This window comes from Sceloporus occidentalis, unplaced genomic scaffold (assembly GCF_023333645.1).
Source record: "Sceloporus occidentalis isolate IW3139 unplaced genomic scaffold, rSceOcc1.0.p SCAF_73, whole genome shotgun sequence".
In the NCBI taxonomy this organism is placed as follows: domain Eukaryota; kingdom Metazoa; phylum Chordata; class Lepidosauria; order Squamata; family Phrynosomatidae; genus Sceloporus; species Sceloporus occidentalis.
In genome coordinates, this window is record NW_028317053.1 from 4,493,830 (window position 1) to 4,520,863 (window position 27,034).

The following is a 27,034-nucleotide window of genomic DNA, read 5'->3' on the forward strand; positions in this document are numbered from 1 at the left end:
CTCCCAAACTGCAGATTGTCTTTTAGGGGAAGTGTGGTCCCGTCCAGGACTGGTTGACAAATTTCCCTGTCCAGACCTATTATTCGCGAAATGTTCGAATTCATGAGGGTCCTTTTCCCCTAAGCCCAATGAATATGGAGAGCTGACTGTAGGGTTTTTTTTGGGGGGGTAGAAATAAGTATTTTCTGTATGGAATATAATATTCAGTGCAGAAATATTAATTTCTGCACAGAAAAGACTACTTTCTGTGCAGAAAATGCTATAATTTGGGATTTATTTTGCATAGAATTTGCACATGGTTGCTTTGCATAGAAACCATTATTTTCTGTATAGGAGTTAATATTTCTGTGTTGAAATATTATTTTCTATACAGAAAAGGCTGTTTTGTACACAAAAATGCTGTAATTGAAGATTTTATTGTGCATAAAATTTGCAGAGTGTTAATTTGCATAGAAAACATATTTTTTTTCTGGTCAGAAAACAGCATTTCCTGCACAAGAAACAGAATTTCTGCATTCAAATTATATTCCACACAGAAAAGATTCCTACACAGAAAATGCTAAACTGTAATTATGATTTAATATATAATATATAATATAATTTAATATGTATAAAATATATATACTGTATTGTTGATTTCCATAGAAAACAGCATTTTTGTGGTCAGGAACTAACATTTGTGCACTGAAATATTATTTTCCACCCAGAAAAGGCTGCCTCCTGCACAGAAAATGCTGATTTATGTGCAAAACAACCACATGTGAATGTTACGCATAATAAGTCCCAAATTGTGAAGATTCTCATCAATCCAGGATCCTTTTCTTCACAGTTTCATTTTTGAATATTTCATATATTTTTTTCCATCCCTATTTGGATATCAGTATCTACAGTATTCTATTTCTGTATATATACTATACTATAAAATTCTATTTCTGTAGAATTTTACATCCAAGTGTTCATCATATGTCATTTATTCCATTTTGAGTCAGTCAAACCTTCTTCTTGTAAACAGTTCTCTCAGCCCCCAAAAGAAAACATCTCAGCAGCATTCTTTTCTGGTAGAATGGGAAAGCTTCCAAAACTGGAATGTTTCTAATGTTCCTGAAATTTTTAGGGTTTTTTTTCCATTGGAAAAATTGAAATTTTATCCTAGATAAAATAAAAGGTGGAAAAACCTGCCCCACAATGATTATATCCTCCCTCTCCACACATGAGCTCTGGCAGCTCTGCTGATGCTTGCCCTCTAAAATATTTTAAGGGAAGAATTACTGTTGCATGAACTGATGAGCGATTACAGTTTATTACCTGGCCTTGCATTCCCTTCTGCTGGATATATGTAAAATCATAATTAATATCTAGTGGGGAAAATGACTTGAAGTCACGGTGACCTGATACATGTTTTAGGGGATCATAATGACCCAAGGAAATAAAAATGCATCCATGTTTGGGGTCACTTCACCTAGGGCATGCCCAGCCTGGATAGAACAAAAGGACAAGCATCATGGGTTATGCTAATGTGACACATTCCCTTACCTGCTTATTTTGCATTTCCTAAGGAAGGGGAAATGAAAACAACAAAGGAAAGCATTTGTCCAAATAAAACTGAGATCCCTTTCCTGTCTGATCATCAAAGGTTTGTGTCTGATCTTATCAATGCATTGACATCTTGGGGCTAAAATTCACTAAGCTTTCTGAAAAGTTTGTCCATTCTCAGGAAAAAAATGAAAGCTTTTCCATATCCATTATGCATATTCAAACACATGTCCTGATAGAAGATTTTTGGGTATAATAACCTCCAAAATCTGAGCTGTCTTGGTTCAATTTATGGGTGCTTTCTTGGCTGCTGTCAAACCTTTAGTTTTATTTTTCCTAATTTCACTTCTTTTTGGGTTACCCTCAGATTGCTGTCCAACACTCTGTCCCCCCCACCACACACATGCATCTTCAGATGCTGCTTTAATGTTCAGGGTCCACTCTTTCTTAGGAGATTATCGCACATCATTTTTTGCCTGATCTGCGTACGAGCTGGGAATGGGCTTGAACAGGTGAAAACAGGTATTATTGCACACAAAAATGCCGCCAATGCCACTGGGTGACCTTCACCCATCCCCCAGCCATGCTTAGCCATCCAGTTGTGAAGGAAAGAAAGCTTCCGTCTTTCAAAATTGGATAGCTAAGTACGGTTGGGGGACGGATGGTAGTCACTCAGCGGTGTTTTTGTGTGCAATAACATCCGTTTTCACCCGTTCAAGCCTGTTCCCAGTCTGTGCCTGGTTCAGGTGAAAAATGATGTGCGATAATCTCCTTTTAGTGTTCCCTTGGGAGTTTTCCAAGTGTTCCACATTTCCCCCCATGTTTGCTCTTTAGTCATACTCCTTTGCTTGAATGAGTGGTGTCTTTTCTACAGACTTCTCTGCTGAACTGGTAATTATTACCCATTTAACCCCTTAATTGCCTTCTATCCAATTTTCCAAACCTCTTTTCCCATAGTCTTGTGTGAATCTTGGTTGTTTTGCTCTGCTCTAGTGTCTGGGAGTTACAATATGTGCATGCTCCATTTCCTAAAGAAAAACCTCTTAGTTACTGGAAATTGGAGTATCATTGTGGTTGATCTTGGTATAAATAGTGTGAAGATGTTAACAAATGTTACCCAGTCTCTCTTGGGCCTTTCAGCGAATTAATCCCCAAACATTTTAAAAAGACAGTGGCATTGCTGGGAGGGGGGCTTTTCAGGTCTGCCCCCCATTTTGGGGGTAAATTATTTATTTATTTAATGTATTTATATCCCACCTTTCTCCTGCAATGGGATTCAAGATGGGTGTAGCATTCTTTTATTAGTTTTGCACTGATCCTTCATCATGAGCACTAAAGATATACTTGAGTTTGCTGCTGATGGCTGCAGGGAGGAGATTGTGAACAAACCTCTCTTGTAATTTCTATTTTATTTTACATTTATTTTTCTGTCTCTTTCGTATTCATGTTCTGCTATTCTGTCACTGTTTATATGAGGCACAGGATACTTATGTAGCATGTGACAGGTCTCCTTATATACACCAATTTTGGCTTAGTTTTACAGTGATCACGGAGTTTCTATTTAAACAGGATTAGAGATACTGTATATATGACAGATGGATTTGAGACCATCTGAAGCCAGTAAAGCATAACAGATACGTTTAAAATAGAAGCTTGAGAATCAGAAATGTTAGGAAAAAGGTGCAATGCCTGACCATTTTAAACTGAATTGAAGCCAAGCAATATCTTCTTCTACTTCTTTGGTTTTCTTGGTTTCTTTCAATGTTTCTTTCTTTTGAAACTTTAAAGTTAAATTCAGCTAATTTTCTCCAGATTTCTGCTGGGTATATTTTCTCTCTAGTTCATTACATCAAGTGATTCTTTACTTTTGCCAATCAAAAGCATTCTGTGTTTGGGGTACTCTTATATGTGAGTGAACAAATCTCCCAATTTCTCTAATTGTTTCTATTTTAAGTTGGCTTTATTCAATTCTGTATCAATTCTCCAGTGTTTTTAAAAGAAATGTGCATGAAAATCCACATGCTTTATTGTGTGCATCTCTCCTGATACAATACTATTTTTTTACAGATTTTTTGTATAATTTTGCTTATTATACAACATTTTTACCCAGTGTATTTTTTATAAACAGCATTATAATGACCAGGACCCAGTGGGGATACAGACTGTGATGCAGCAGCTTTCACAAACAAAATCATGAAAGGCCCAGTTTCCCTTCCCCACTATGCCCCCCCCTTTTAAAAAAAACTGTTGTGGAGGGTGAACCTTCTGGAATTGGTTTCCAGGTGACACGGATGGCTCCAGGGCATAGCATTTTTCTATATAGATATTTAAAAAAATACATACATTTTATTACTTTTATGTTTTTTTTTTTCTAAGAGAGCCAGGGTGGCATAGTGATTTGAGTGTTAAACAAGGAGTCCAGGACAATCTCTGCTCAGCTGTGGAAAGCCCCTGAGTGACCTTTGCCAAGTCACACTCTCTCAGTCTAAGAGGAAGGCAGTGGCAAACCATCTCTGAAGAAATCATGCTGAGAAAACCCCATGGCAGATTCACCTTTGGGCCACTATTAGTTGGAAATGTGTTGAAGGCAAACAAGAACAATGCATTTTCGAGGGGTATATTTGTGTGTAACACTGCAGAATTCAGAGAATTTCAGATATTAAGGATAACTGTGTTTTGATTCAGGAAGTGTGAATTAGGTAGGCTCACATTAAAATTTCAAATTTATTTCTGTTCTTAGTTCAGAAGTGCATACATAGTATTTGCTAGTTACCCTGTTCTGCTTATCAGGAAAATAGTGAACTTGGGGAGTACTATGTGAAACCTATAATGGATGGTGAATTAGATTTGGACATCTGACATTCTACTGTGCTGATATCTTGCGAAAGACTTTCTCCCAAGTTACGGTGATTGTTTATAGACATGTTTTTGCAAGTCTGTCTTGTGACCAGACTAATAATGGAGAAAGTATTTATTCCTTACCTTCCTTCTTCAAAGTCAAATATGGGAACTCTCTGTGTGTCTGTGAATGGCATACACATACACACATTTGAAAAAGAAAAGGATAGAGTAACACAGCCTTCTTAACTGATGTTTATTTCCCTCCCTCCCTCTTCTTTCTTTTAAATAGTTATATTGCGAACCAGCGGCAGTTAGAAAGCATAAATGAAATAGATGTGGGACTGTACATTGGATTAAGAAATTTGTGAGTATATTGTTTAATCGTTTACATTTGTTATTGTAAAGTTTGTACTTTGGTTCAGTATTGCTCTAGAATGGCATCCACTGAGTTTCTACATATGTTGACCCTCATTTATTTCAGTGAAAGAAAAAATCTGTATACAGTGGGCCCTTCATTTATGCGGGGGATCCGTTTTGGAGCCCCTCACATAAGGGAAATACCACAAATGCTTGAGCCCCATTGAAAACAATGGGTCTCATGCATACAGTGCGGTATGGCGCATGCACCATGGGCACATGGCTTTCAACATAAGCTGAAAGCTGCATATGGCATGCCTGCATATGATGCGGGAGCACTGTACATCCAAAAGATTGCTTGGATGGAGCTGTCCTCTCCTCATTGCAAGGAAGGGAGAAATCTTTCCATGCACAGGATGAGTGCCAGCTTTATGCTAAAGCTTTCAGATATTCATTTAGATGTCTGAATTTGGTTGATAGTGCTTAAAAGTCAGACTACTATAGGATTCTTCACGATTTCTTGATCAGGCCTTTGAAAACCTTTGAGCTGCATGGGGGTGGTGTGGAGTAGCAGTTAGTGTGCTTGGCTGGGACTCAGGGGATCTAGGTTTAAGTCCCCACTGAGCAAAACAAAACAAAAAACTGACTGGGGACTTTGGGCCAGTCCTTCTCAGCCTGGCCATCCTGGCAGGGTTGTCATGAGGATTAATTTGGGATGGATGAGGAGAGTTTTTGCTGCCCTGAGTTCAGGTGGCATATAAATGTAACTAATACTATACGTATGTACATGCATATAAATGAAGAAAGTCTGACAATTCTCACACATGCTTGTGTATTTTTTCAGAACTGTTGTGGATTCAGGCTTGAAATTTGTTTCACGCCAAGCTTTTCTAAAGAATACCAACCTGCAGTACATGTAAGTAAAAACCCACTTTATGGCTTCAAAACAGACAAAGTTTTATCAGACATCAACACATTTTTTCTGACCATGTGGGGAGATGTAAAAAGAGTTTACTTAAAAATTGCAAGTGGGACCCTGAAACAAAATTTTGAAATGCATCCTTAGCTTTGTAGGCCTCCAGATCAGGGCTCCAAATGTCTTGAAATAGGAACCTTGCACTACTATTTAGGGGCTAACTGAAAGGTGTGTGAGGATATAATTTCAGGAGAGGGAAAAGGGAAAGGCACATTACCTGTCCTCTTAAAACCTTTCTCTGATCAAATATAAGATGTAGAACAAACAGTGATAATATATTTGTATGAATTATAAGAGGGAAAGAAAGAGACAAATTTAAGGAGAGATATAGGATAGTACAGTTGGCCCTCCTTATCCACAGATTTTTTAATTCACAGATTCAAGCATCCATGGCTTGAAAATATTCAAAAAAGTATAAATTCCAAATAGCAAACTTTGATTTTGACATTTTATATAAGGTAAAAAGTAAAGGGATTCCTGTTGACAAGGTTGTCAAGTCATGTCTGATCATAGGGAGCGATGCTCATTTCCATTACTAAGCCAAAGAGCCAGCGTTGTCCAAGACTACTCTGATAATGTGGCCAACATGATTGCACAGAACGCTGTTTACCTTCCCACCAGAATGGTACCTATTTATCTGCTTGCATTTGCATGCTTATCTGCTGATCTTGCAATCAACAGAGTCAGTGTCTTAATCTCTGAGCTACTACATCCCACCATTTTATATAAGGGACACCATTTTGCTATGCCATTGTATTTAATGGGACTTGAGCATCCTGGGATTTTGTTATCAACGGGATGATCTTGGCACCAAACCTGAATGGATAACAAGGGCCCACTGTACTTTACAAGGAAGTCAGTAAGAGACGTAAATATGACTGGTACTGATGGGAAGTTAGTTATACTCTAGTTATACAATGAAGGTGTATTTTAACTAAAGAAGTGGCTTGCTGATTTGCTTTTGGTTTTGGATTAACAATTTCAGAAATATATCTAATGAATGCCTGTTTCAAAGAAATGGTTTCTCATTTACCTAAATCAAGGTGCATCATACAATGCCAGCCATGCGATTTTGTTTCACGAGGCTGAAAGTCCCAAAAGCGCCCCCCCCCCCCTTTTTAACCTCTGGCAGTAAAACAATTGATTAAATTACACTAAGGGCACTGCATGGAGATAATGGGGAAATACTAACAGGAAACAAAAAGAAGATTGAACTATTCACCACCATCTTTACCTCAGTTTTCTCCTGAAATGTTGTCTACGTAATGAAAATAGAACAAATTATATAGTAAGGGGAATTCAGCGTAGAATATATAAAGAACTTCTCTGAATGAATTCAAGTCTCCAGGGACAGAAAAACTGCATACAAGGATACTTGCAGATGTATTCTCAGAGTCACTGTCAATAATGATTGAAAATTTTTGGAGAACAGGAGAGATCCTAGCAAACTTGGAGTTGTTTCCGCATCTTCAGAAAGGAAAAAAAAGAAGGCTTTTTTGACAGCTTGATGTCAACTACCAGGGAAAGTTGTAGAAGATGTCATTAAACAGCCTGCGAGTGCTTAGAAAGGGATGATTGTGATTACTGTTGAACCAGCATGGGTTTCTTCAAAACATGTAATTCCAGACTAACCTCCTCCCTTAATAGATTTACCAGTTTGGTAGATTGGGGGAATGCTATGAATGTAGTATGTCTTGATTTTAGTAACGCTTCTGAGAAGTCCATGATATTCTTAAAGACAAGCTAGTAAAATGGGGGCTAGACAGTACTATTGTTAAGTGGATTTGTAGCTGGTTGGTAGATCAAACAGAAAAGTGGTCAGCAGTCATTTTGCTTCATCCTCAAGATAAGTGACTAATGGGGTCTTAACAACCACAAGTTAAACATGAGTCAACAGTATGTTACTGGGCTGCATCAACATAAAGTGTCCAGATTGACCAAAGTAATAGTTCCACTCAATTCTACTTTGTTCAGCCCTCGTTTGGAATTTTGTGTTCAGCTCTGGTCATCACAGTTCAAGAAGAACATTGACAAATTACAATGTGTTTAGAGAAGGGAAACCAAGACAGTAAAAGGTCTAGAAACCAAGCCCCATGAGGAATGGCTTAAAGAGCTGGTTTATCTTGAGAGGAGATTATTGATAGATGATATGATAGTCATATTTAAATAGCTGAAGATACATCATGTAGAAAATGGAACAAAAAGGTTGTTTTTTTTTGCTCCAGAGAAGCAGTGGATTCAAAGAACATGAAGCAGTGGATTCAAATTACAAGAAAAGAGACATTAAGAATTTATTCACTGTAATAACTGTTTAACAGTGGAACAGATTATTTCAGAGTACAATGGCCTGTTCTTTTTTGGAGGTGCTTAAACAGAGGTTGGATAGTCATCTTTTGGAAATGCTTTAGTTTATATTCCAATATGACAGGGTATTGGGATAGATAGTCCTTGGCGTGTTACACACGTGCCGAAGGGGCGTATTAGGGTTAGAAAGGGGCGTATTAGGGTTGAGAAGGGGCGTCCCTTCCGGACGCCCCTCAACCCTAGTACAGACCGAGTCCGTACAAAATGGTGGCACCTGTCCACACGGGGGCACCATTTTGACGTCGTGGATGCGTAGCTTCCGGACGTCGCGTGGCGGAAGTGACGCCGCGAGTGTGCGACTAGCGCCTTGCGGCGCCACTTCCAGGACACAGAAAGAAGCCCCATTTCGGCGCTTCTTTCTTGCTGTGCCCGGGAACCGTGCGGTTTGGCCATTGCGGTTCCGAACGCAGCAACTGGTGGCGGCAGCAGAGCGCCCTTCTTGGGCGCTCTGTAACGCACCTTTGCTACCCTTTAATGAAACCCAGAATCTGCTGCCGACTGTGCTTAATGTGCCAGCCCTGTGTGATGCACAGTTAATACCTGATTCAACTCTGGACCTGCTTTTACAAAAATGTATGCCTTTGTGACCAATTTCATTAGAAAGTTGATGTGGGAATAACCTTTTAAATGTACATTCAGATATGCACCTCATACAAACATACATTTGAGGAAGTAGGCTGAAGTCTATAAAAGCTACCAGCTTCTTTCTTTCAGTTATATTCTCAAAAGTGCTACAAAATCCCTTTGCCAACAATTTACAAAATCCTTTTGATTTTTCAGACTAACACAGTTGTGTCTTTGAGTACATTCAAATAGGTACTGCAGTATAAAGCAAATATCCTATAGATGAAAAGCACTCACAGTCAGTTGCACGCATACATATCAAATTTACAGATGACACCAAATTAGGAGGAATAACTAACACCCCAGAGGACAGGATCAAAATTCAAAATGACTTGAATAGACTAGAAAGTTGGGCCAAAGCTAACAAAATGAACTTCAACAGGGAGAAATGTAAGGTACTGCACTGAGGGCGGAAATGGACAGATATAGGATGGGGGACACCTGGCTGAATGAGACTATGTGTGAAAGGGATCTAGGAGTCCAAGTAGACCACAAGTTGAATATGAGTCAACAGTGTGATGTGACAGCTAAAAAAGCCAATGCAATTTTAGTTGCATCAATAGAAGTATAGTGTCTAGACCAAGGGAAGTAATAGTGCCACTCTATTCTACTTTGATCAGACCCCACCTGGAATACTGTGTCCAGTTCTGGGCACCACAATTCAAAAAGGACATTGAGAAACTAGAGCGTCTCCAAAGGAGGGCGACTAAAATGGTGAAGGGTCTGGAAACCATGCCCTATGAGGAAAGACGCAGGGAGCTGGGGATGTTTAGCCTGGAGAAGAGAAGGCTAAGAAGTGATATGCTAGCCCTGTTTAAACATTTGAAGGGATGTCATATTGAGGAAGGAGCAAGCTTGTTTTCTGCTGCTCCAGAGAACAGGACCTGGAGCAATGGATGCAAGCTCCAGGAAAAGAGATTCCACCTCAACATTAGGAGGAACCTCCTGACAGTAAGGGCTGTTCGACAGTGGAACACACTTCCTCAGAGTTTAGTGGAGTCTCCTTCCTTGGAGGTCTTTAAACAGAGGCTGGATGGCCATCTGTCAGGTTTGCTTTGATTGTGATTTCCTGCATGGCAGGGGGTTGGACTGGATGACCTTGTAGTCTCTTCCAGCTCTATGGTTCTATGATTCTATATAGATGTGGACACATATCTCATGTATATGCATGGTTTCTGATTCAGCAGATGATGTGGTCATGGCTGCTCAGGGAGCTAAGGTCAAATCTTATGTAAATGCATCTTCCCTGGCATCCTTGTTTGTCACTGTATAAATGTGTAGAGAGATCCCAAGTTTCCATAGAAAGTGCTAGGGCAATTAGCAGGGAAAGTTGTGGCAAGTTGATTGGTATTCTCAATTCTTATTGAATCCAAAGAAAACAAAGTATATGCCAAGCCTGATTAACACTATTGGCAAAAATTCTACCTTAGTTGGGAACAATTTACATCACCATAGTGAGAGCTTGCATTTATGCATTTCTTTGTTTCTTCCCTTACAACAATTTGTGCACATTTTGGGTTTGGAAACTTGTTTTGTTTTGCAGACATTTTAATGAAGATTGATAATATTGCATGAACTTTCTAGCTAAAAAAAACTATTTTGGCTTTAAACATCTCACAGGAGGAGCCTTTTAACTCCATTTAAAACCCCTTTAAAAAATAAACTGATCTCCCACGGTGTAAATCATGTAAGATTGCTAACAATAGCAATGAGCACTTTTAACAGTTGCAGTGAAGTTACATGGTAAAGACCTTTTAGGTACACATTTATCTAAAATATACTTACTATTACTTCTTATTCTGTCATGTGAATGAAATTTAAGTAGCCAAAATGTCTTTTCATAGCTGATGCATGATTATCAGAAATCAGCTGTAATGTAAACAAAGGAAATTAAACATTCCTGTAGATATTGCTTAAATGTAACCAATAACATCAGAGACTGCTCCTGCTAGTTGTGGAAAAGCTGGCTCCGTCATCTCGCATATATATCACACAAAACTTCAGTATCCACATACATCATGACTTTGTATCACCAAAAAACCAAATAGAATTGGCACTCCTTATCCACGGATTTTTTATTCATGGATTCAATCATCCACAGCTTGAAAATATTTTTTAAAAGTATAAATTCCAAATAGCAAACTTTGATTTTCCATTTTATATAAGGGACACCATTTTACTGTGTCATTGTATTTAATGAGATTTGAGCATCCACAGATTTTGCTATCTACGGTGGTTCCTGGAACCAAAACCCAATAGATAACAAGGACCCAGCGTATCTTTGTAATAATGGGAGTCCTACAGTCTGATCCATTTGTTTCTTAAATACAATAGTTCAAAATCAATAGAAGGAATATCATGATAGCTTCTTGTTTTCTGTTGCTCTGAAAAGAGGATTGGAGTGTCGTGTGTGTGTGTGTGTGTATCTCTCTCTGTGTAACCTTAACTTTGGCGTTTTCTCAATGTTCTAGGCCAAAAAGATAACTTTTCCAAATTTTGCTCACAAGTTTCTTAAATGTTTTCCTTATAGTAAAGTAGACCTGGGCCTGAAACCTATTTTTAGTTCTAACTGGAGGAGATGTATGGACTTAATGGAACTTACATAACTGTTTTCTTACTTTAAGGCTGCTGTCATACTACAGAATTAATATAGTTTGACACTACTTCTAGTTCCCCCTGAGTCTAGTTGGGACTAGCAGTTGGATTTAGTCCAAGATTCTGATAAATTCTAAAGGGACTTTGGAGATTGCAGTGAAGGAAGGAGGAAGAAAAAGCACAGTTGCATGAATGAAAGAGAAAGGCAATCCCTCAGAAGGCAACCAATGAAAATGAATAAGAGCCATTGGAACTTTATATACAAGTTCCTTCACTCACAACTTGGTTGATCGATCCCCATGATACAAGTGTCTTAGGGAAATCATCTCATAGTTATCAGAAGGATGTTTCTTCAAATTGGGATTGAAATAAAATAACTCACACATAATTGTAATTAAATGGTTATATGCAAGACTGTTGAACTGGTGTATTCCCCCGCTGCTGCTGCTGCTGCTGCTGCTGCTGCTGCTGCTGCTGCTGCTGCTGTTGTTATTATATTTGTTACATTTATTATATTTTCCTCTGGCACATCCACAAAGAGTAGATTTTCTTTTATTTCCAGCTAGCTATGATTATTAATATACAAACCTAGAAAATAGTGGTTAATATTAACTTGATTTACTAACACAAGCCTACTCCTGATTGTGGTTAGTGATCCTGGCATATGGAGTCATGAGATTTGTTGTGACACCAGAGCTGTCTGACAGAGAAGGCTAAATATCTAACAAAACTATAAATCCCAGAATTCCATTTCAACACAGATAATGTTAACCACAGATTTCTTGTTCAGATATCTACCTATGAATAATGTCTGTGGCAGCCATAACTCATGAGGAAATCATTCCATGCATATCAAAAATTGCAAAGGCTGCTGCCACACTGCAGAATCAATGCAGTTTGATAATGCCATCCTTTGGAATCCTGGGATTTGTAGTTTGTTGTGGCACCAGAGCTCTCTGACAGAGAAGGCTAAATATCTCACAAAACTATACATCCAAAACTCCATAGCATTGAGCCATGGCAGTTAATATGGTGTCAAACTGCATTAATTCTGCAGTGTGGCAACACCCTAAGATAATTTTGGGGTTTCACCTGAGCCGTAGTGCTCACTTTCCGATCCCCAAAATAGGTTCCCATAACTCTTCAGGAAATTATGTTAGGTGTCTTCAAATTTAACAGAGTATTTTTGGTTGCTATTCAAGTTGCAGTGTCCAGATTTCAAGTCAGCATTAAAAAGGCTGTTTGCCATAACTCATCGGGACATTATGACAGAAGCTTTAAAATTTGACAGAATGTTTTGTTGTCACCCAAGTTGCAGCAATCATTTTTGAATTCCAAACAGAATTCTAAAAGCAGAAATGGGCCCTTCTGTAACTCAGGGGAATTTTTAAAGGAATGGACATAAGGGCTTCCAATCTGCTCTACACAGCAATAACAGTGGATATGGGTGGTGGACCATACGATCCTGAGGTTCATACACATAATGCTAAATTATAATTCATAATATGTACAAACCAAGCCAGTATCCCATTATGACCAGTCCAATATGTTTTGCTCTCTTAGGTGAATTTAAATTCTTCCTTTTATGCTCCAGTATATTAGCATTTGCATAACAATAGCTCAAGAGTTTACTATGATGCTGCTTTCACATTTTCACTTGTAATGACCATAGCTTTTTCTCTTCCTCTTTAGTGGGGATAGGAATCATGTCACCTATAGGAAGCACGTGTCCATTTCTGGATCCATTTCAGCCCTTTGAACTTGTACCAGTTCCCCAAACTCTGGCACCAATGATTTTTTTTAGCTGATAAACTCAAGTGGCATTTTCTGAAAAGTGTCTTTAAATGAAGTGCCCCAACCCTAGACAGCCATGGCCTGGGAAGCAACCCTAACTAATGTGTTGCTATTTCTGGTCACTCAAAAATTTGGCCACGATTATGTCCATGACACTCTTGTGCCATAGAAGACCCAAATTTTGGCAGAGTAGTCTTTTAGCTCTTGGAGCATGCATGTTCACCCCTGCTCTTCATGGTGTGCTATAATTGAAAGTGCTATTTAGCACTTCTCTTGGTTCCACCAGAACTACAAAAGGGGGAGGATGCACCATTGAAAGGTCATGAAAGGTCATATACTTGCTCTCAACCCTAGATAAGGGGTGGAGGCTTTCCAAAATTTGGGGGGGGGGGGTTGAACCAAATAAAAGGAGAGACAAGAGAAGCAACTACAGAGAAACCATTTTGTTCAGGCATAGAGCCTAACAGCCTGGGGACCACTCAAAATCTGAAGGAGAAAAACTCAAAGTATGTTTCTGCTTCAGAAATCTTGATATCTTGCCACTTTATTTCTCCTTTAGTAAAGATCTGCCTCCCACAGCGTAGGTGCCCATGTGAACATAGTCTAGAGCAAGAATGTCTCTGATCTTCAATCTGGTGGAAGGTATTAAAGTTCTTACAGTATGAAGCAGTAAATGCTTAATTGACGTGAAAGGCCTAATGACTGCTGTGATCTTTCATGTGGGCACACATTGTACATGCAGTTTGAAAAGGATATCTGAAAAGGCTTAAGATGAAGATAGTTGGCACATGGTCAGGCATCAATGAAGGATCAAAGAAGATATGATAAATGTGTATTTTGTTTATGAATAAATTGAGCATGTAGTCAACATCTGAGAAGCTCTTTTGAAAACATTTTATCCACCATTTTTTCTTTACATGAATAGACCTGTTCTAAGACCATTTGGAATTAATACATTTCCATTATGTTCATACTAGTTGTCAAGAGAATATACAAACTGTATGATTTTTGGACATTATGATCTAAAAGAAGTATAAAGTTTAATGGGATCTGGATTGTAATGTTTTAGTTATTGTTTCAAACCATCATTTTTAATCACAGTATTGTTATTTTTCTTTACAGTAACCTGTCAAGAAATAAACTTTCAAGTTTGTCCCGAAAGTCTTTCCGGCATCTGAATTTGAGTGATCTGTAAGTAACAGATTTCTTTTTAAGGGTGAGGATTGTTATGATTGTTCTTATCATTATTGCCAGCTATATTCCAGGATGATGACTGCAGAAAGAGAACATCATCTGTGTTTTTAAAAAATATAAATCATGGTAGACCTAACTTAATTGCTTCATTTGGACTACTTATTGTTGGGTAATAGGTAATCACATACATCTATAATATGGAAGTATTATAAAGATGGGGCTTTTGGGAGGGGGTTGAGTTCTGCTTGTGAGGAAATATCAGAGGATAACTTCCTGTGCTCACCTCATTCCACATAATGTTACTCCAAAGATTTCATTGTGAATTCACCATTTTGTTTAATTGTTCCTTTTGTTTGCAATGGGATCCTGTAGCACAGTGATTCCCAAAACTTGGTCCTCCAGATGTTTTGGACTTCAGGTCCCAGAATTTCTGACTGTTGGCCAAACTGGCTAGAGCTTCTGGGAGTTGAAGCCTAAAATACCTGGAGGATCAAGTGTTCAGGAACCCATTGCTGTATCACCTTTGAGACTGAGGGGCTGGACAGACCACCCCTAAGGGGTGGCCTGTAGCCGCCTCTTTTGTTGCCGGATCAGGGCCATGGCAACTACACACCATGCCCTTGATCTGGCATTTCCATGGCATGAAAAAAAAGCAGCTCTTTTTTGCACTGCGGAAAGGGCGCCTTAGCCACAGTGGCGGCTTTTCGCCGCTTCTTCAGCACAGCGCATGTAAGGGCTGCGCTGAATATGTGGTGTGACACCGTCTGCCATCTGGTCAGGTAGGCAGCATGGGGGCAGCATCTGGGTGGCTAACCTGTGGACACCACACCCCCATTCTGCCCCCCAGGCCGGCTCTTTATGCCGGTCTTTTGAAGTCCTGACTCTCTAAGAAAGAAGTTGGTAGCATGAGCTTTTATAGACTTGAGCCTACTTCCTCTCAAAGGTGCTACAAGATCCCTTTGCATGTTGATTTTTCAGACTAACATGGCTATATCTTTGAATTCTACCACTCTGGTCCTTTTGCTTGTTTATTCTCTTTATTTTGAGACTTTTTTTTTGGGACAGCCTTACCTTTTTTGACTTTCTGACATGTGAAGCAAGGATTTAGTATGTAGTGTGTAATATGTAATATATATCAGTGAGGACTAATGAATAAGAGGTGGGTTTTGTTTTGTAAGCCATCTATTGTTGATTGAATATCAAGATGATTTAATGATTGAAATGTGTTTCCTTTTATTTCTCATATAATTTTATCTGAATTCATGTTACCTTATTCTAATATTATCAAGAAACAGCATTCACTTGAATATTTTTGGTAATATGATAGTTACTGAAAACCTGGATGGCAAAGTTCATTAGCTAATAAAATATTCTGACTTACTTCATTGTTCTGTAATATTTTAATATTTTGAAGATGTCTCTCTTTAAAAACCTTAGCCGCCATTGCATAAAAATGTATTTTTCTTAATAATTATTCTACTTCGAGTATTTTATCTGATATAACATCCATAGCAAAGTTAATATTGTTCAGATGAATGTGATAATTTTTGTCAGTTCATATTAATGTCAGTTGTTGACATAAAATGCCTAATGATAGCATTTTACATTTTTCCTTTTGATCTTCCTTTTGGGTGCACATTAACTTTGAAAATTTAAAAAGCTTATGCAAGCGCAATGCCACTTTTCAGTTTAGGATTAAAGGACAGGTGGGAGTCACCCATTCTTTTTATGGCTAAATTGAGCCTATAACCCTCATTATATAAATTAACTTGTTTGTCTTCCTTATCTGAGTGGGCGAGGAGATTTGATTCTTCTGTATAATAAATATGGGCTGTGTGTAGAATTATTCTAACAAAAACAGTGAAGTCTGCTGCATTGACGTCTCTATAACAGTAGATATGGACTGAAAGTTTATAAAAAACATAGCTTTAAATAATTTTAAAGAGCTGTTTGGATGTTATAATAGTAAGCTGTTCTAATAAAGTCAAAATCAGAGAGGAGATGGGAAAGTATTGGAAAAACAAGAATGAAGTACATATTGCAAAACAATAAATGGCAGGAAATGTGACTGAAAGAGAAGGAAGAAGAAATATTACTGTGGAAAGAGAAAAGAGGAAGTAACAATAAGCCACAGTTGATGTGCACGGAGTGTGGAGTGAGGGCTTGGTAATGATTATGATGTTGTTGATGGTGATTTATATTCTGCATTTCCCCGCAAAACCTGGACTCAAGGCCGATGTGTCTTCTGTTGTTTATGCTGCATTTACTGCTATAATGTGTTGGTATATGAAAGGCAGAGGAAACATTGCTTGCAACTAGCCCATTAAATCTGCTTGGGGTGGTAAGCACATTATTAGAGATATAAAAGTGCTGTAACTTTTTAGGGCAATCAGAGAAAAGTGTTACCAACTTAATGTATGCTAGCAAGCATACACAGAAAGCCATGTGGTAGTTTTCAAAGAAGTAGCTGTGTTAGTCTCTTGCAGCATAAGAAGGAAGGAAGGAAGGAAGGAAGGAAGGAAGGAAGGAAGGAAGGAAGGACTGGGAGGGGAAGAAAAAGAAATATATGTTTTTAACAATTTTCACATGAGATTTTGTCAACTTTTTTATGTTCTACGCTATGATAACAACTGATGAGGTATAAAGCATATTTACACAATTGTGGGAGTGAAATGGAATATAGTAGTTTCCAGAAAGATGCAAATAATTATTCTTGTCCTAAATTTTCAAAGGACTCTGTAATGCAATACAGGTAATTCCATCCAACTCCCACAACTCTAAATATGCTTCATATCTGAGCATTTATTATCACTCTGTACTGTATACAAAGAAGTGGTTTTATACCCACAAAAGCTCATGTGAAAATAATAAACCAGTTAGTCTTAAAGATACTGCTATATCACAGATGTATGGTGGCTTAGTGGTTAAGATGCCAGTTGTGATGATCGCAAGGTGGGAAAGTTGGCAGTTTGAGATCCAAGGCACTGTGTAACAGAGTGAGCTCCTGTCACTAGTCCCACCTTCTGCTCACCTAGCAGATTGAAAGCATGCAAATTCAATTAGATAAATATGTACCACTTTGGTGGGAAGGTAACAGTGTTTGGTGCAGTCATGCTGGCCACATGACCACCGGAGTTGTCTTTGGATAATGCTGGCTCTTTGGCTTGATAAGGCAGATGAGCACCTTCCTCTGCAGTTGGTTACAACTAGGCATTCATGTCAAGGGGAAACCTTTACCTTTATTCACTTGAAATGGGGAGAGGCAACAGATCTCTTGTCTCCCTTTTCAATGCTGTCTTCACCTAATTTCCTAGTGGGAATAATTTAAGTCTACAAAAGTGCACTGATTATTTTTAGCCTGATTATTTTAAGACTCCTCCCCGCCCCCAGTCTTTGCTCTCATATTTGTTGCTTAGATCAGGGCAACTTCAGTTTTGGCTAATAGCGTTGCCTTGGTAGGGAAGTATGAAAACTACCTTGCTGGTTGCAGGAGTTTGGTGGATACTTGACATTTTCTTTCTACAGATATCTATCATTGTTATATGTTATTAAAAAGTTAGTTCATAGTTAGCATTCTCTTTATATTTAAGTTTGCAATCCCTTTTAAATTTATAAGGGAATAAGTCTTACTGAATTCAGTAGGAAATAAAAACAGCCATCCCTCCGCATTTGCGGCTTTGACATTTATGAATTTGATTATTTGTCACTCTGGGTGCATGCGCACTTCCCCTCCTCCTGCTGCCAGGGCTTTTCCCCTTATGGCAGGAGAAGCCCAGGTAGGAGAGAGCAGCTGAGAAGGGTGTATGTGCTGGTCTCATCCTCCTCTGTGCCTCAGAGACCTCTGGCAAGTTCTCTGAGGCATCAGAGGAGGGGGAGAGAAGTGCACATGATTCCCCCACCTCTCTTCCAGTGTCTCAGAATGCTCAGGCAAGCTCTCTGAGGAATCAGAAGAAAGGCAGGGGTCTCACGTGCATGCTTCTCTCCCCCCTTCCCCAATGCCTCAGAGAGCTTTCTTGAATCCTCCGGCGCTCACACTCCTCTCCAACCCCTCCCTGCTGCCCTGTAACTGGGGATGGGTGGGTGAGTTATTCACGATTTTTCCACATTTGCGGGGGTCATTTGCCCCTAACCCCTGTGAATGTGGAGGGATGACTGTATAGATAACAATGCATGGGATTAGGCTACATATTATTTAAGATAACCTTACAGATGTGTAAGTCCTGTTATCCTCTTCTTCACTTTGCCTGTGTTCATTGATTCACATCTTGGATGTATTAGGACTGTTTAACTGAAATCCAGTTGCTATATTCCTATTAAAGTAAGATCATGAAATCAATGGGATTTCCAGAGGGCCTTCCCAACCTGACCTTATGAAGGATATCAACATCCTCTTTAATGGCCCTCTCCATTTGAATTTTTAAAAAGTGTTTGTTGGAATTTTAATGCATATCTTATTGTTTTAAAGGTGGGAGGGATTGGGTTGATATAATATTTTTATTGCTTATTGTAATTTTATTCTGCTGTAATCCCACCTTGATTCGTAGGGAGAAGCAAGAAATTATTATTATTATTATTATTATTATTATTATTTTATTTTTATTTGGTTTTTCTTTTCTTTACATCCTTATTTTCAGTAATCATCAATAAAAGATCATACATATCGTCTATACCTTCCCTTATCCCATTCCCTTCCCTCCCTTTCCCCCCTTAAACCCCCCCACCCTCTTACCCTTACCCTCCTTCCCCTCCCCTTCCCCCTGTACACATCCTAGTACTTCCAACCTATATTGTTTATGTTACTCCCCATTCAGCAGTTTGGTTGGTTGATTTGGGACTAGTAATTAGAGTTCTTGTTGTTGTGTCCCTTCAAGTCATTTCTGGCAACCCTAAGGCTAACCTATCATGGGGTTTTCTGGGCAAGATTTATTCAAAGGGAGGTTGACTTTGCCTCCCTCTGAGGCTGAGAGAGTGTAACTTGCCCATGGTCACCTAGTGAGTTTCCATGACTGAGTGGGCATTTGAATTCTGGTTTCAAGAGTCTGGTCCAGCACTCAAACCACTCCATCATACCAGCTCTCATAATTAGAGTTAGGTCCCTGTATTTGTGAGCGTAGTATGGAGGACACATGTGCTTGACAAAAAAAATGTTTATTAAGCCCAGTTTCTAACAGTGGCTTATCAACAGGTTGACAGTTGTCATTTAACAATGCCTCTGAGGAAGGGGGGGAAGTGGGGGATTTCCATAATGTGGAGGAGAGGAACGTAAGAGAAGACCCAAACTCCTTCCACCTTCCCTGCCTTGTGGAAATGCAGCTCAGGTGGAAGAGGAGGCAATTTCTTGCAGTAATGTCTTTATTGCAAGAATTCTGCCTTTTTCCTGTCTCCCATGCTTCACTGGAAATAACCTTTTCTTGTCTCAAACCACAAAAACTTTTTTGGGACTGGGTGCTTAAAACTGTCAGTCTGTTTGCAAGAGTATGTAAAACCTGTAGAACTCTCTGTTTGATCTGAATATTTATTTTGGCCTGAGTCCAGTTAGAGCTTTAAAAGCATCTGAACTGGTATGCATATTCTGCAGAGATTGTATCTGCAAAAAGATTGTGAAGATTGTGGTCATAGAAAATATAACTCCTGCAGTTTATTATAATTAACACTTGTTTGTTTCTTCTCTTTAATGAAATGTCTTAGGGCTATAAGTTGCACACCAGAGAATTATCATCATGAAGCATAGGCATGCTTTTGTAAGCAAAGCTGAGAGAAAGTTTCATCCCTGAGCCGAATATCTGGAATTTATGTTGTGTTTCACTTGTGTTCTGTACTTACACTGAGCTGTTTTCAAGAGCAGTTCAACTGAAGTCTTTGCAAAGATTTCATTATAATTCTTAGAATCAAAGAATCATAGCATCACAGAAGATGTGCTTATACACCCATCACTATGCACTTTTGTTGTTGCTGTGGCAATACTAGTTAAAACTTCTTAGCATCTGTTCCAGGAGGTTTAGGTATATACATCTCTTAACAAAGATATTTTTGACCATAAGGGGGAGCTCACTTTATCCCAGAAGAGAGAAAAGATGTAAAAAAAACCTGTTCTAGACAAAAATACATAGTGAATCAGATACTATTCTCATTCTCAGTCTAAAATGATTTTGATGAAGTGAATTGAGCTACTCAAGAGGCTAATTCTGTTCCTAGCGCTTATCAAAATGCTGACAAAACATTGCTGCATTCAGTAGCACTTCCTTCAATTCTAGGTCTGTTTGGCTGAACTATTTGGTCAGTCCATTTGATCAATTCATCACTTAGTTTAATAGATCAAAAGCTTTTTGGTTGACCAAGAAAATGACCCTCATTATTTGGGCAGCAGAATTTTTAGAAAATTGTTCATTCTTAGTACAAGAAATTACAAAAAGTATGGACAGCTTGCATCAGTATAAATGAGGAACCTTTTTCTTTCACAAATATGGACTTAAAAATAGAGTAATGACGTCTCTAAGGTAGAAGAGAAAGGATCTTCTCATAACTCAAAGGTGGTGGAAGTCATTTTTTAATGTGTGAGTTAGTGTGGTTGGTTATAGAGGTAAGGGAAATAAGTATGTTGAGAATGTTAAGATAAGAGAGAAATAATATGAAAGGATATGATATTGGGTGGGATAAAGGGAGGGGTGCAGGGAGGGACGGGACTCTGCAAGATTGACATGGAAGACTGTTATGTTTTATGTTTTATGTTCTGTCTCTCATATGTCATTTTTCTTTTAAATCAATAAAAATAAAATTAAAAAACAAACAAATATGGACTTAAAAACACGAGGGAGTATCTTCTGAAATGGTGACTGCTGTCAGACTTGCCAAAATCCTGTTTTATTAATACAATATACAGATTGAATGTATCTATATATAAAAACTCATGGGTCTTTGCAAAATCCATGTAAATCCTATGAATGTCTGGAGACGCAACCCCATTGAGTGGGAACAGAGCACAAATGCACATTTCTCGCCATCATGCTTATATGCTTATTTATTGAGAGGTATCATTCAATCCCATTTAAGGGTTGGTTAAGCTCAGTCACATTTTAAAGTGTAGGATTTATTATCTATCTATTTTCTTAAAACTGCTTTAATATCTATCCTTTCTTATTATATTGATTATTTTTTACAATTATCTGTTTCCTTGCTATAGGATTTTAGAAGGTAATCCATTCAAATGTTCCTGTGACATTATGTGGATCAAGGTTTTCCAAGACTCGAAGACTCCAAAAAGTGAAACTCAGGATTTTTACTGTATGAATGATAACAACCAGAGGATATCTCTGACGGAGAAGCCAATTCCAAACTGTGGTAATTCACTTTTAATATAGATTATTTGGTGTATATATTTCAAGCTGGTAAAACATTTGGACCACAGCCCACTAAGGCCCAAACCCTGTCCAAACCACATTAATTTGGATTTTGATGGATTGCATCATTTTTTTAATAAGTGGGGCCCTAGTTTGGATTGTGAAATTCATAGGCAATTTGTAGACCACAGGCAGTTTATGGGTCTAGGAGACAGGACAGACCCCCCCCCCCCCAATTTTGGGATTAGGTAACTACCACAGGTATACATACTATTTCAAGAGGCTGTTAAAGGTGCATTTGTGCACACAGGATGCTTATATTTGATCAAGGTCAATAGGGTTTAAATAGTGTAAATGGATACAGTGCTTCTGCCCCTAAAACATTCTGTGATGTTGTTAACTTTTGGTGTTCATCTTTGGAGATTTCTTGTTAGAATGTGGTTTTCTCCCCACAAAAAACTGACTCACTAGATGGTGCATCTGTTTTGGAATATTGTAGAGATTATCACATAGCTCCCCCCACCCACCCCTCGGATCTGGGCACGGGCTGAGACCGTGTATAAATGGATCAGAGGCATCCTGTACCTGACCGGGACTTCTCCCATACTTTGCAATGAATGGAAAAGTATTGTTTTTTGCTAAGTAGAGGAGAAGTCCCAATATGGTGTGGGATGCCTCTGATTTGGGCATGGAGCTGTGCGAAAACACACGGTCTCAGCCCAGTCTCAGCCTGTACTCAGATTGGGAGAAAACAGCCAGTGCGATAATCTTCTATGTCTGTAAAGTTCTTTGTGGTCAGGACTTGTAACAACTTCTTTCCAGTTTTGGGAACCATCTTTGCTCAGGTTTTAGTGCCTGAATTTATACGGAATTTTGTGAAATTTTATTTCTTTCTGTTGACATTAAGTTTTTGTTCTCTTGTATTCCCGCCTTGATCTCTTTGGTAGAGGTTTCTTCTCCATTCCCTTTAATTGCTTCTTATTGACCCTTTTAAAGTGTGTAACAAATATGGTTATTTGTTAATACAACATGAGCCCTGTGGAAAATTTCCTCTGTTAGTCTAATCTCTTTAGCAGTTTTCAATGTTTTCAGGTATATGACTTGGGGAAGATATCTGTGACAGATTTGTGAGCTGCTTGACAATTCCCTGATTTTTGCGTCCTCTGAGTAACAAAATCAAGACTTTCTTGCTTGGCTACTATACATAGCTGTTGATTTCTTCTGGTTGTATGGGTTAACTTGTCCAGGCTTATTATGCATCATAGTCTTCACATTTTAAACAGGTGCTGGCTCTGTGACAGGATAGACAGGATACTCTTTAAGAACACTAGTCTTTTTTTGTATAATTCTGATAGATGTATGCTTTGTAATTACTAATGTTTGTTGTTGTTATTTGCCATCAAGTCAATTTTGATTAATGGCGGCCTCATGAACAATAAACCTTCAAAAGCCATGGCCACCCAACTGTCCTGTTCTTGATTTAGAATTTGCTAGAATCTGCAGATCCCTAAGCTCAAACATAATCAAGCCTGTTTCATTTCTTTTAAATCTAGTATTTGCCTTGTAAACATCAAGAGCTACAAATCCATAAGGGATTATATCATAAGATCTCCTTGTTTTATCTGTAGCTGGTGAAAAGAATTTTGTTCTTGCTTCCAAAGATAGTTTCATTCTAACAGCAAATAACTGGTAATAGCATCAAGTGATTTACTAATCTTTAGTAAGGTTAGTAGATAAAGTAAAGATAATCAAGTCATGTCCGACCATAGGGTGTGGTTCTCATGTCCGTTACTAAGCTGAAGAGCCATCGTTGTCAGAGACTACTCTGTGATCATGTGGCCAGCATGATTGCACAGAATTCTGTTTACCTTCTCACCAAAGTGGTACCTATTTATCTACTTGCATTTGAATGCTTTTGAACTGCTAGGTTGGCAGAAGCTGGGACTAGTGATGGGAGCTCACTCCATCACTCAGCACCCGGGCCTCAAACTGCCAATCTGCCGATTTTGCAATCAACAGAGTCAGCGTCTTAACCACTTGAGCCAATGCAGTAGTATATTTGTGGAGACATTAACAAATCCACCTATTGCTGGATTTCTATATATGCAGGTAAATTTTACTGTCCTTCTAACCACTAACCTATGATGCAGTATAGCCATTGTACATGACTTCAAACCTCGGTTGGACCTTCTATCATAGCTACTTCACCATATTATTTTTGCCAAAATATATAAATACATTATTATAACTTGATTGCCTAAATATTTCAATATTAGCAAATGTGAAGGAAAAAACCCCCAACCCAGTCACACATTTTCTATTCAAAAGGTTCCTTAGCATGAAAATAGGCATTTGATCAGTCATTTTCAAAATCAGTCATTTTTCAAAATAAATGACCATTTTCAGTATGAGGATTTGGAAAAACTCTTAATGTGGTTCAGTACTTGGTCATATTGCTCAGAGGTGCACATGAGTGCACTGGTGATGAATCTTTCAAATCTAGGCTACTAGTGTATGAATACTACACAGCTGTTGCATTTGATACCATTTTAATGGCCACTGCTTTGAATTCTCTGCTGGACACCTTGTAGTATCTGCTTCTTTGAATTACAGCATCAGAACAGACAATCCCAAGTCCCTCACTATGCTAGAAATCTAGGCGTTTGTATCAATTTGTTAGTAACAAATCCCAGATACTCAATAAGTGGCAGCCGGTGGCTTTCCTCACAATGGACATCTGCTCTGAGTTTAGTCAGAAAGAGATATCCAAAATCTTAAATTCTATCCCCAAAGTGGCTTCAGCATCTAGATAGTTCCTTTAAACTTTATGCTAGAAACCAGAGGAGATTTACCATGCACCGTTTAATAGTTGCACTAAATCACACAATCCAGACATTTTCTTCAGGTTTTTCTAGCTGAATGAGTAGCCTTAAAAGAGGCTGCAAATTAATGTTGTTCACAGATTTATGCCAGCACAACATGAATATTTTGCCTGTATTGTTCAGAATCTTCTAGAATTTAGAGCAGAGGTAGGCAACCTTTTTGAGCTGGGGGCCGGGTTGCTGTCCCTCAGACAATTGGGGGGCCGAAGCCAAAAAATAAATAATTAAATAATTTTATAAAAACATTAATTAAATAAATAAACCGGGACAAATGTAGGATAAAATTTTCAAATGGAGGACACTTTTTAAAAAAAGGTAGAGGACACGCAAAAAATTTGCTGATTTTTTAAAAAAATGTTAATATAAATGCATGTTTCGGAGGCTTCTATAGACAATTGCCCCCCTTGCCCGCCGCTTGCCCCCCTTGCCTGCCGCTTGCCCCCCTTGCCCGCCTCCTCCTGATAGGCCAAAGGCCCCACGCCCTCACGTGAGAGGCCAAAGGCTCCGGCAGCAATCGGCGGCAGGACCGGGCTGGGGCCGGTCCCAAGGCCTTGCCGGGCCGCATCCGGCCCGCGGGCCGCAGGTTGCCTACCCCTGATTTAGAGTTTACATGTTTTAGTGGCAATGTAACATCCCATTCATGCTTTTGGAGTGGACTGCTATTCTTTCTTGTCTTGTTCTGCTTGCATCTACTACTACAACAGTAGCAAGCAGCAAATACAAGCAACCCTCATTATTCAAAGATTTTTTTATCCAATGATTCAACCATTTACGGCATGAAAATATTAAAAAATAATATAAATTCCAAAAGCAAACCTTAATTTTACCAATATATATAAGGGACACCATTTCACTGTGCCATTGTATTTAATGGGACTTGAACATCCACAGATTTTCATTTCCACGGGGGCTCCAGGGGTTACCAAGGCCCGTTGTAAAACTATTCTTGGGGTGTCATGCAATTACAAGTTAACTGGACCTCTCCCTTTCTCTTCTGTTTGATTCTAGTCCTAGCTCTTAGAGAACCAAGTTACCATGGGATACCATCTGCTGGGGCTTGTGTGTGTGTGTTTGTTTGTGGCTGCCCCAGATGTTGAATCACTAAGTTGTTCATTGCCATTTCTTCACAGACCACTGAGTGTCCTCTACCCTGAGCTGACCTCACTCACCTAGGTAGTCCATTGCTTCTTCTTAAACAGAAAGAAATATAAGATGGTTTTCTGTTTCCTTTAAGTCATGCTTTGAGTACAAGGATGGGAAACAGACCCTAATGGGATAATCCTCTGAGCTTCCCATGCTGGAGAAGCAATTTCAGACAGCATTAAAACGTTTAAGCTAGCAATCACCACATCCAGCACCCAATCCCTTGGTGGGGCACTTAAGGGACCTTGTGACGTGATAACATTTCATCACAGAAGTTGAAACATAAAAGAGATTCAAGGAGAAAACCTTAACTTGAGCATGACTGCTGTCTCCCTTGCTTAGGATTATTATTATTATTATCATTATTATTATTAACCTTTATTTATGAAGCGCTGTAAATTTACACAGTGCTGTACATGCAATCTTTTTAGTTAGATGGTTCCCTGCCCTCGGGCTTACAATCTAAAAAGACATGACACAGAAGGAGAAGGGAGTGGTGGCGGGAAAGGGTAAGAGGTCCAGCAGTTCCTCTCTACCTCCAAGGCCTGGACCAAGGCAGATGGACTGGAGGGAGGGCTTGGCTTCAAAATGGAAGGTTAATCATTTTCCAGGGAAAATACATACTCTCAAGTAGGATAATACATATACAATACATAGCAATACAGGAAATGGATCGATAAACAGGCAACAAAAGAACATCAGATAGTAAGCGACAATTATGCAATGCCTAGGAAGGCTTCTCTGAACAGGATGGTTTTCAACTCCATTTTGAAGCTGGTTAAAGAAGTGATGGCTCTTGCTTGTGGGAGAAGAAGGTTCCAGGAGTGAGGGGCAGCAAGTGAAAAGGGGCGAATCCGGGATGGGGCAGAGGAAATCCTGGGCTGAGGCAGGAACCCTTGACTATCTGAACGGAGGGCCCTGGTGGGAAGGTGAGGAGAAAGAAGGTCTGACAAGTAGGGAGGGGCCAGTCCATGGAGGGCTTTGAATGTCTACAGCAGGAGCTTATACTGAATGCGGAAAGGGAGAGGTAGCCAGTGAAGGGATGCCAACACAGGAGAGATGTGGTCAGAGCGGTGGGTGGAAGTGATAATGTGTGCAGCTGAATGCTGGACAGAGATTAAAGGACGAAGGTGAGAAAGAGGAAGCCCAGCCAGGAGGATGTTACAGTAATCCAGTCGTGAGATCACTAGGGCATGGACCAGGATCTTGGCAGTAGAGGCAGAGAGATATGGTCAGATTTTGGCAATATTGTACAAAAAGAATCTACAAGCCTTGGCTGTGGTCTGGATCTGAGGGATACACGACAGAGAAGAGTCAAAGATAAAACCAAGACTGCGGGCTTGCTGGACTGGTTGAATGGAAATGTTGTCCACAGAGACAGAAAAGGAGTGTTG

The 27,034-nt window shown here is 39.1% G+C and overlaps 1 protein-coding gene across 4 annotated transcripts in view; it reads left to right on the forward strand.

The window, feature by feature from the left end:
* The window catches only part of NTRK2 (neurotrophic receptor tyrosine kinase 2), a 231,456-nt gene that overhangs the window by 34,163 nt on the left and 170,259 nt on the right, over positions 1-27,034 (forward strand). For all 4 annotated transcript variants that reach the window (XM_089494558.1, XM_089494559.1, XM_089494556.1 and 1 more), the window contains 4 exons: positions 4,664-4,738; positions 5,576-5,647; positions 14,207-14,275; positions 21,459-21,616. In XM_089494558.1, coding sequence (XP_089350684.1) covers positions 4,664-4,738; positions 5,576-5,647; positions 14,207-14,275; positions 21,459-21,616 — 374 coding nt within the window. The remainder of the gene's footprint in view (positions 1-4,663; positions 4,739-5,575; positions 5,648-14,206; positions 14,276-21,458; positions 21,617-27,034) is intronic.